This window comes from Salmo trutta, chromosome 26 (assembly GCF_901001165.1).
Source record: "Salmo trutta chromosome 26, fSalTru1.1, whole genome shotgun sequence".
In the NCBI taxonomy this organism is placed as follows: Eukaryota; Metazoa; Chordata; class Actinopteri; order Salmoniformes; family Salmonidae; genus Salmo; species Salmo trutta.
The window spans coordinates 14,200,447-14,211,159 of record NC_042982.1 but is presented as its reverse complement, the minus strand read 5'-3'; the positions used below and the strand labels follow the sequence as shown (position 1 = coordinate 14,211,159).

At 43.1% G+C, this 10,713-nt stretch overlaps 1 protein-coding gene across 1 annotated transcript; it reads left to right on the top strand.

Annotated features, from left to right (window-relative positions):
• The first annotated feature begins 3,515 nt into the window (after positions 1-3,515).
• On the top strand, positions 3,516-6,544 carry LOC115163206 (frizzled-9). The gene has a single exon (XM_029714905.1). The coding sequence runs from the start codon at positions 4,045-4,047 to the stop codon at positions 5,797-5,799; it is 1,755 nt and encodes a 584-aa protein (XP_029570765.1). The 5' UTR covers positions 3,516-4,044; the 3' UTR covers positions 5,800-6,544.
• The last annotated feature ends 4,169 nt before the right edge of the window (positions 6,545-10,713 follow it).

Genomic DNA, 10,713 nt, shown 5'->3' with positions numbered 1-10,713 from the left:
TTCCATTGCATTTCTCCCCCAGGACCAGTGAAAGTAGACGTGTGTATGCCCAGAAAGTTCAGCTTTTAAAAACAAGAGGGGAAAGATTAACTCTCACAAATTGAGCTATTCAACATCAGGCTTCCCTTTCCTACCTTTCTTTTCTACATATATCTGTCACAGACTACACACACACACGTACACAGGCAAACACACACATGCACGCACGCAAACACACACAAATGAATGAATGCATGGACACACACAATTAGACATGTATTGCATAACTCCGCGAACACATACACACACACACAAACACACACACACACATTCTCTCTCTTCCTTTCACTTTGGACATGGTTAAAGGATAGATGAGAGTCAGGGGTTGTGGATTGGAATCCCTGTTTGTAGAGAGATTATATTAAATCTCCTTTAGTTTTCTCTACAGTATCTGATATCACACGTATCTTGACATAATAATGTGGTTGGATGCTTTGTTTGGACCCTTTGAATGAATCCCTCATATAGGACTGAGACCCCCGTTTATTTTTGAAATCCTTTAAAAATATTTGCTTTGCTTGGCACCTCACATTCTAACCATTCTTCTGAGGAGCCTGTCTGTGCTGCCTGGGTCCCTTGACTTGGAAAAGTGCTGGGTTTTGCCTACCTCATTAAGTGCCTTGTTCCCTCCCCGCCCGATCGAGGGATATGAGAGAAGAGGACAAGGAATAGAAATCCATTCGCTCATTTTGTCTACCTGCCACCACCAGAGCTGTAAAGAACATTATCTTTCCACATCACTGAGAGATGGAGAACACAGATGGGTTGTGATGTTGAAAGAATTCATTCCTTTCAATTCTCTTACAATTCTCTTAACCAGTTAAAGAATAGCAGGACAATAACAGTCCAATGCTGTTCATGAGAGTTCAAAATATTCATAGTGCAGTAGAGCAGTAGAGCGTAACAGTGGGTTAGTCACTTTTGCACTCACCCACTGCAGTAAATTAAATAACATATTTCCTGCTACTGAAATGGTTCTGAAACTAACTGAGCGCGATGCCCAAACATTCAGTGAACACTCTACCCCACCCAAACCTACAAGGGATGGCCCCTCATTCTATACGGTGAGACTAGGGTATCAGAGCAGTAGAGGATTGGGACTGGATGAGCAAAGAGTTAATTGCATGATTAACAAGCATTTCGCAACACCCGCAATAACATCTGCTGAAATGTGTATGTGACCAATAAAATGTGACTTGATTTGATCCGACCTCCAACTATATGCCATTGTGCTCCCTATTAAGAGCAGTATGGCCGTCCAGATGTAGATCTGTAACGGAGAGGTGTCTCTTATTACACCCAGAACGACCTCAGACAGCCAGTGTCTCTGGGAGAGTAATGTCAACCCAAGCGGTGCCAAGCTCTCCCATTGTTCTCCACAGTGCGTTTATGGCTTGGTGTCTGATATATGATAACCAATAAGTAAGAGGAGTAATAATTACAAGGCCCACATGTTGGATCATCTGATTACTGTATGTAATACAAGATGGCGGGTTTGTTTGAAGGCTAGTTATTATAAAGACATACAAAAACCTGGCAATGACAAGCTTTGTTATATTGCAGTATTGGAAAAGGGGGAGTGTGTGTGGGGGGTGTGTGTGTGTGTGTGTGTGTATATATATATATATATATATATGAGGGATTAGAATTAACCTCAACATTTGTACTTTCTTCCAAAAAGTGGGAAATCAATTCTGGGATTAGGTGACACCCCCCACCTCTCTCATGCCTCCCTGTTTGATAGGTCATTCCAGTCACTGTGCCTTTCTAATGGCTTCCATGAACCTACAGTAGTATTTCAAATGGACTCACAACTGTTCCACGGTGTGCACTTTACCCCTTGATAAATATATAAATATATTTTTGTTAAGCCTTTTTGACTCTTAGGCCCTGTCACTTTGCCTCATGGCTTTGAAACCTGGGCCTTTTAGAAGGGCTAACACATCTGAATGCATAAGCTAAACAATGACATGAAAGAACTGTGAAGTATCCTACTAGATTTACCAAAAGCATCATGCTGACGTGGAGCAAGATAACATCTCTGTGTCTGGAATGCACTTCCTCTCTGGCTAGATGAGTATCAAGCCCCAATTTGAATTTGAAGGCAAAGTGACAGCATATTTTACCAACTGCCAAATCTGATACAGCACCACATAACACCAGGGGATACGTGGTTTTATTGCCTACCTTCACCACCATTTGTCAGAAAAGAAAGCAAAATAGTAAAAGCTTTTCTTCCCTCTCTCTCTCTCTCCCTCCCTCTCTCGATTAAGAGGAGTTCAAAGACAATCCAGGTTTGGGCATTGCCTTTGATGCAGAATAAGCACTGCTGTAATGGACCAACATTCCTTCACATCTAAAATGACTTCTTGGTGAGATCTCTTTCAGATATTTGTGGCTGATTTCAGGAAACCTTTTCATAAACTCAAGTGTTGGTGAAGCTGCCTATTTAAATATTTGATGCATTTTATACCTATCTTTCATTTAGCCTTGAAAGCTCAAACATCTCAGAAGTAGCATCATGTGTTAGAGGTGCACCTAGTTCATGGGCCTAATGTGCACCTAGTTTTTGAACATGTCGGATATTTTTACCAAGACCATCATTTATTATGCTGTGTGTCACTGTCATATTATAAGCTGTTGGATCATACTGTCTCTTTGATATTTTCTGGTCTCTCTTTGGCCTTTCACAAGATAGCCTCATCAATGGGATTTTGTGCATGAGTAGTCAGCTATATCACATAGTGAATGAAAAGATCAAACACTTATTTGAGCTGTCAAAGGGGGCAATTGTAGCCTACCACTCAGCCACTAGATGGTAACAATAGTCTTTTTCTTAGGCACAAACACTGACCACATAACATGTGCTATGTTAGTGATACCAAGGAGTATAATATACATTGTGATACTGTATGATAAATAGTGACCAATTCACTACCCACTTAAACCATTGCAGAAGCAGAAGATTTGTAGCCTCTCATAAGATGCCTTATAAACTATTTGGACATTTAAATTTAACTAGGCAAGTCAGTAAAGAAGAAATTCTTGCTTATGATGGCAGCCTACCCCGGTCAATGCTGGGCCAATTGTGAGCTGCCCTATTGGACTCCCAATCACGACCGGATGTGATACAGCCTGGTTTCAAACCAGGGACTGCAGTGACGCTTTTTGCACTGGTATGCAGTGCCTTAGACCGCTGTGCCACTCAGTAGCCGGTAGCCCAATAGGACATAGCCGATTGTAAAAAATAAACAAAACAGTTGCCTAAGGATTATGATCACTATTATAAGATTAACATTTATCCAAACCTCACTCACCACTTTCAAATTCCCAAATAAAGAAATGTGGAATCAATATAGTCGTGCGTGCGCTTAAAGACGCTTCTCAGGTCAGTAGTGGGCGGTGCGAGATGGAAGCGTCGCGTCATGGAAATGCCCACCCTCACAACGGGTAAGAGCCGCAGATAGAAGAGAAAGTTCAGTGTTCTCAAACGATGGATGGAGAGCGGTTGTCCGAGGTAGAGTGAAATATATCTACTGCTGCAAATAGCTGCACCGATTCAGCTTTAAACAGTTTTTATTCAAAACTAAGAAGTCAAGGATAAGGAGTAAACACTTTCTGTAATGAACGTTATTTGTGCTCACCACCGTTATTTCCTCATTTCATTACGAACTTCATTTTCTAGATTGAGCTGCCTTCCTCGAATTGGCTCGGAGGCTGCCTTCTAAGAACATTTAAACGTCTAATTCTGGAGAAGCTTTTTTTTTTTTTTTTTTTTAATATCATAGCCTAATGTTTACCTACTGGGATTATTTTTGTTATATATTACCTGCATTTGCGTTGTGTACCAGCATAGAATGTATTTCTAACAACGGATTTTTAACGCTACTTTTTGGGGCTGTGCTTACAATGGTAAAATAATATGGAAATATCCTCTTGAATTTACATTTTTGGTCTGAACAAATACAACTATTTGTTAGACTAATCATATGACTGAAAATAAGCATGGAGGGGTCTCCTTTGAAGATACTGATTTCTCTCTGGTGTCCGCTCATGATTGCTGCCTACAGTGTGGAGCTAGGAACATACGACCTAGAACGAGGCAGACCAGCCAAATGCGAACCCATAGTAATTCCCATGTGCCAGGGCATTGGCTACAACATGACCAGAATGCCCAATTTTATGGACCATGAAAACCAAAAGGAGGCTGCCATCAAGCTGAATGAGTTTGCACCTCTGGTGGATTACGGCTGTGATGTGCACCTCCGTTTCTTCCTCTGCTCTCTCTACGCCCCAATGTGCACTGATAAAGTGTCTACCTCCATCCCAGCCTGCAGGCCCATGTGTGAGCAGGCCAGGCAGAAGTGCTCACCCATTATGGAGAAGTTCCACTACGCATGGCCTGACTCGCTGGATTGCTCCAAGCTCCCGACCAAGAATGACCCCAACGCGCTGTGCATGGAGGCTCCAGAGAACGACACCAAGACGGAGATCAAGAAGGGAGAGGACATGCCTTTTGTTCCCCCTCGGCCCAGGCAACCGGGTAGCAGTAACGGGCGCTCCATGGGCAGTCTTGGTTCCTGCGAGAACCCAGAGAAGTTCCATTACGTGGAGAAGAGCCAGTCGTGTGCTCCTCGCTGCTCTTCTGCAGTGGACGTGTTCTGGTCCAGACGGGACAAGGACTTTGCCTTCATCTGGATGACGGTGTGGTCAACACTCTGTTTTGTCTCCACGGCCTTCACCGTTCTCACCTTCCTCCTGGACCCCCACCGCTTCCAGTACCCCGAGCGGCCCATCATCTTCCTCTCTATGTGCTACAACGTCTACTCTGTGGCCTTCATCATCCGCTCAGTGGCCGGGGCCGAGAACATCGCCTGCGACCGGGAGAATGGCGAGCTCTACATCATCCAAGAGGGGCTGGAGTCCACAGGCTGCACCATCGTCTTCCTCATCCTCTACTACTTCGGTATGGCCTCGTCCATCTGGTGGGTCATCCTCACCCTCACCTGGTTCCTGGCCGCTGGTAAGAAGTGGGGCCACGAGGCCATTGAGTCCCACAGCAACTACTTCCACATGGCCGCCTGGGGCATCCCAGCTCTGAAGACCATCGTCATCCTCACCATGAGGAAGGTGGCAGGGGATGAGCTGACGGGTCTGTGCTACGTGGGCAGCATGGACTCTGGCGCGCTCACCGGCTTTGTGCTCATCCCTCTCTCCTGCTACCTGGTCATTGGCACGTCCTTCGTCCTCACCGGCTTTGTGGCGCTATTCCACATCCGCAAGGTGATGAAAACCGAAGGCACCAACACGGAGAAGCTGGAGAAGCTGATGGTGAAAATTGGCATTTACTCCATCCTGTACACAGTGCCCGCCACCTGCGTCATCATCTGCTACTTCTACGAGAGGCTTAACATGGATTACTGGAAGTTCATAGGTCTGGAGGTCAAGTGCGTGTCGTTCCCCGGGCGCCGGAACGAGGACTGCTCCCTGGAGGCGTCGGTGCCCACCGTCGTGGTGTTCATGCTGAAGATCTTCATGTCTCTGGTGGTGGGCATCACCAGTGGTGTGTGGGTGTGGAGCTCCAAGACCCTGCAGACCTGGCAGGGCCTGTGCAGCAGGAAGCTGGCATCAGACAGGACTAGCAGGAAGCCCTGTGGCAGCGTGAGCTGCAGCAGCACACACTGTCATTACAAAGCCCCTGCCGTGGTGCTCAACATGCCCAAGACAGACCCTTACTCAGACAGCCCCACACATGTCTGACGCTGACAGTCAGTATATTACCAGTATGCAGTTCATTCAATGCTTTGTCTAAACGCAAGGAGCTACTGGGGTGACATTGTAATATATAGAATAAGATTGAGATTGAGAGGAAGGAGAGAAATTATAATTCAGCTGTCCATTGTTGCTTTTCTGTGCAACTTTCCTTATTTCAGTATTGATGGGAAATGTTCAGTATTGCTCTCTATAAACACACAAGATGTGTGGACTATTGCATAGAGATGCTCAGCTGTAATGCAGAAAAGGACTTGCATGGACATTTTAAAGGAGAGGCATTGTTCTCCCCTGAACTGGGTATAAATAACTACATAAATATGTTTAAATGTTAAACAGTCTATTTATTGTATATATATTTAATTGAAGTTTACTTTGGTTTCTCACAAGTTTTGATTGGAGTGAACATGCATCCATTAGGCTAAAGAGTAAACTACTGAGCATCAAGGAAAATACAGTGCCTTTTATTAAGTTCTAAAGAATAATAAAATCGGGTATACATTTTCAAACTGCCTTTTAATTGTATGTTTTTGGTCATGGTTTATTTACTATTATTAAATTGAGTGTGAATCCTATACATTTTTCAATATGGCTTAGTTTCATTGGATTGATTGAGAAAATTATATTGAGAGACTTGGGAGGAAAATGTATTGCAAAAAATATTGAATTTTACATTATCTTTGATAATAATTTGGCTCTATAATAAATAAATATAATTGTTACAAAATGAAAACTTTGTTAGATTATATATGCCTATAGATATTCATGATTCATTCATTTCATTATCCCAGGACAATCAGACTGAATCAGATGTGCTAGACTGGTTGAAGTAGACTGTAGTAGGGTTCATTCTCTTTTAGGTGAAGTAGACTGTAGTAGGGTTCATTCTCTTTTAGGTGAAGTAGACTGTAGTAGGGTTCATTCTCTTTTAGGTGAAGTAGACTGTAGTAGGGTGCATTCTCTTTTAGGTGAAGTAGACTGTAGTAGGGTTCATTCTCTTTTAGGTGAAGTAGACTGTAGTAGGGTTCATTCTCTTTTAGGTGAAGTAGACTGTAGTAGGGTTCATTCTCTTTTAGGTGAAGTAGACTGTAGTAGGGTTCATTCTCTTTTAGGTGAAGTAGACTGTAGTAGGGTGCATTCTCTTTTAGGTGAAGTAGACTGTAGTAGGGTGCATTCTCTTTTAGGTGAAGTAGACTGTAGTAGGGTTCATTCTCTTTTAGGTGAAGTAGACTGTAGTAGGGTTCATTCTCTTTTAGGTGAAGTAGACTGTAGTAGGGTTCATTCTCTTTTAGGTGAAGTAGACTGTAGTAGGGTTCATTCTCTTTTAGGTGAAGTAGACTGTAGTAGAGTTCATTCTCTTTTAGGTGAAGTAGACTGTAGTAGGGTTCATTCTCTTTTGGATGAAGTAGACTGTAGTAGGGTTCATTCTCTTTTGGATGAAGTAGACTGTAGTAGGGTTCATTCTCTTTTGGATGAAGTAGACTGTAGTAGGGTGCATTCTCTTTTAGGTGAAGTAGACTGTAGTAGGGTTCATTCTCTTTTAGGTGAAGTAGACTGTAGTAGGGTGCATTCTCTTTTAGGTGAAGTAGACTGTAGTAGGGTGCATTCTCTTTTACAAATGAAAGGTAGCCTAGTTCCTATGGTAATGCCAACACGCAAATATCAACTGTAATCATTTGGAGAATTCTTCTCAATATAAGGATAAATGCAACAGTTTATATTCCTAACTTTTGTAGCCCAATACGCCCATTTCTTCTTACTCCAAAGTCGTAGCCTCTTTGAACACATTTTTCACAGGACACTAAGGCCAACATTTGTTGTTTATTTTCCCGTCGACCATTTGGTCCTTAATTTCCTATCTTGCTTTGACGCAATTTTCTACAGTGAGAATCGCGCGCCAAATGTTCAACTGCATAGGCTGCGTATAGGCTACATCCTGGAAGCAACATCGACACACTATTCCTCAAAGAGAATTGGAGATGAATAGAGTGGCAATCTATGGTAAGTAGTCTCAAGGTTCGGGTCATCATTTTTAAAGAGATACTTCATGGTTTTGACAATGAAGCCCTTTATCTACTTCCAGTCAGATGAACTCATGGATACCATTATGTCTCTGCATCCAGTATGAAAGAAGTTAGAGGCAGTTTTGCGATCCAAGGCTAACCAGCGTTAGCGCAATAACTGGAAGTCTATGGTGTCTACTAGCATACTAGCAGTTACCATAGACGTCCAGCCATTGCGCTAACACTAGTTAGCAATTGCGCTAACGCTTGTTAGCAACTTTCTTCAAACTGCAGGCAGAGACATACAAATGGTAGGCCTGTTCAAGAGTTCATCTGACTCTGGGGAAGTAGATATAGGTCTTCATTGCCAAAACCCTGAAGTATCCCTTTAACATGCAGGAGCTGTTCACAGAGAAATATATTTAATGGGTGTGCTAATCCTTTCCCCGAACCACTATTGTGCCCTCTCCCTCTCCTCCTCTCTGTTTGATCCCCATGCAAATACACGCACTTTGATCCAGGAGGACGAATTTGAAGTAGGCCAACTAGATCTCAGCACTAGTCCAACGCTTTACACCTAAATTGGGAGAAAATGAATTGAAGATTTGTATTTGACCAAAAAGTTTCACAAATTTCATACTACATCCTACATATTGGTCATTGGTTGCATGGTTTTGTCTCAGTTTGAATTTGGTACATTCAAGCCTTATGTTGGCAGCAACTGTTCTCAGTAGATCACACACACACAATTAGGGTGTCAATGTCAATTATAAGCACACACGAATATAAGACACCATTTGTTTCACAGCAGGCTTGCTGGGATGCATGGTGTTGAACAGAAAATGTAATTGTTTATTATGTCTGTGTAATTGTATTCCGTGTCAGGCAACATATGGGGTGATGGCATGGAAAGATGTTAGGACCAGGAGTTACATTTCACTTGTGGTGTCATTACATCATCAGACTACTGCTCACTTTGAGGTTTAGATTTTGTCAAGCTTTATAGACGGTTGTGTTGTGGTTTTTAATTGAACCTTTGTTAGACACCATCAACTTTAAGATTACAATTTAACAAAAGCGTTTAAATTGAGAAGATTGTAGCAGGTCAAAACTAAAGGGATTTACTCATCACAGTCTTTGCAGAATCGTATTGTGTGTGTGTGTGTGTGTGTGTGTGTGTGTGTGTGTGTGTGTGTGTGTGTGTGTGTGTGTGTGTGTGTGTGTGTGTGTGTGTGTGTGTGTGCGCTCATATGTAAGGAGGGAGAGGTAGATGGGGGTTAACCTCTGTGTTTTCCTTGCTTGGCCATTATAGACATTGTCCATTGCTTAGCAGAGAGCTGAAGTCTGACATTGCCAACCACATTTAACTATTAAAAGTGAGTGTGAGTTTCCTTTGAAGCATGTCGCTGGGACACAATAACTGGAGTTAAAGCCACATGGACCAGTTCACGTACGGTTGAACGAGCTGCTGGCTTCCTCTCGGGTTTATGCTCTGTGACATGACCCAGTGAGGTGAAACACTTGCTATAAAAAAACAGCCAGTCCCACCTGTGTTTTCTGTGATTAGATAGGAACTGCAGTCTGTTTAGGACAAGGGCTGAGTGAGGAAATATGAAGGTACTTGATGTATTTGTGTTGCTGGACAAATCCCCAAAGACAACATGCAGTGATTGGAGTAACAGAGAGCGTTTGCAACCGTTTGTTGTTTATAAACCTTGTTCAACGAGGCTTGTTCCATGCTTGAATGCTGTCCGAACATGTTAGTGCCAGTAGCTTGTGTATTTTCTAGCTGTCTCCAGAGGAAAAACTTGTTCAGACTCACAACACTACTGAACTTCTATGTAGATGGAAGGGAGTTTTGGGCTGGGCCCAGAATACCTAAAACAGTTTGTTTGAGTTGTGTGTCCTGTGGGGGCGCCATACCTTGTGGTCAACAGCGTAAAACTGAATTTAAATACAAACGAAGTGGAAGCAAAAATACATTTAAATTCCTCAGAGGAATCAGGTAAAAAGAGCATCCGACGTGCCGACTGCTCCGAACTCTACTTCATATATAGAGCAAAACACACACCTCTGGTAACACCTGCCCTTCACACACACACACACACACCTGAGGTCAGCACTCTAGAACCTGTGCCAGCCAATCAGCACAACCCTGGAAAGAATCCCCACAACCTTTTTTTTTTACAGCAATGCTCAATTTCAAGAGTGAGTAAGCTTGGCCTTGGTCGAAATATTTTGCTTGACCAAGGCACTGTTTTTTTTTTTCAACCACAAGGCTCAGGGGGTTAACCTGAGGTAGTATCTTTCAATAACGGCAGTCTGAGGGACAGAACGGGTCTGTCTGTCTCTGCACCTATCTGAAAAAGTTCAAAATTAAAGGGGACTTTAACATACTGTATCTACCTTGTCTATGTCTCTAGCTACTCTATGGAATGCGACAGTGTATTGACTCAGACTGGAGAATCATGGCATAGGGATCTGTGATTGGTTTGTTTTTGCGTGGGAGAAGGTTGATTTATCAAACAGTGGAGTATTACATGAACTATTTAGTCTGGGTGAATAAGATTTATCTTCAAGGTGGGTTTATTAAAAGTTAAGGTACTACTTAGCTGACAGTGTTTATGTGATTGTCTGGGTGGGCGGTGTGAATAGAAATCCTCCTCTATGGTCATGCGTCTGATTAGAGAGGCGATCGTTATGGCACCGAAGCCCCTCCCTCCTGGCCCTAAACCGCTGCCTACCCCTCAGGGGGTGTGGGAGGGTGGGGGGGGGGGAGAGAAAAGAAAGCATCCTTCATTACGCTGCTGCTGTTCCCTCCTCTGCCCTCCCCCACTCCGCCTCAGCACTATCCCTTTCCTGAGCCTGTTTGATGTGTAAATGAGTGTATTGAAAACCT

What these genes read in the sequence shown, in the direction of transcription:
- LOC115163206 (XM_029714905.1), top strand. Translation starts at nt 4,045, where the DNA reads ATGGAGGGGTCTCCTTTGAAGATACTGATTTCTCTCTGGTGTCCGCTC.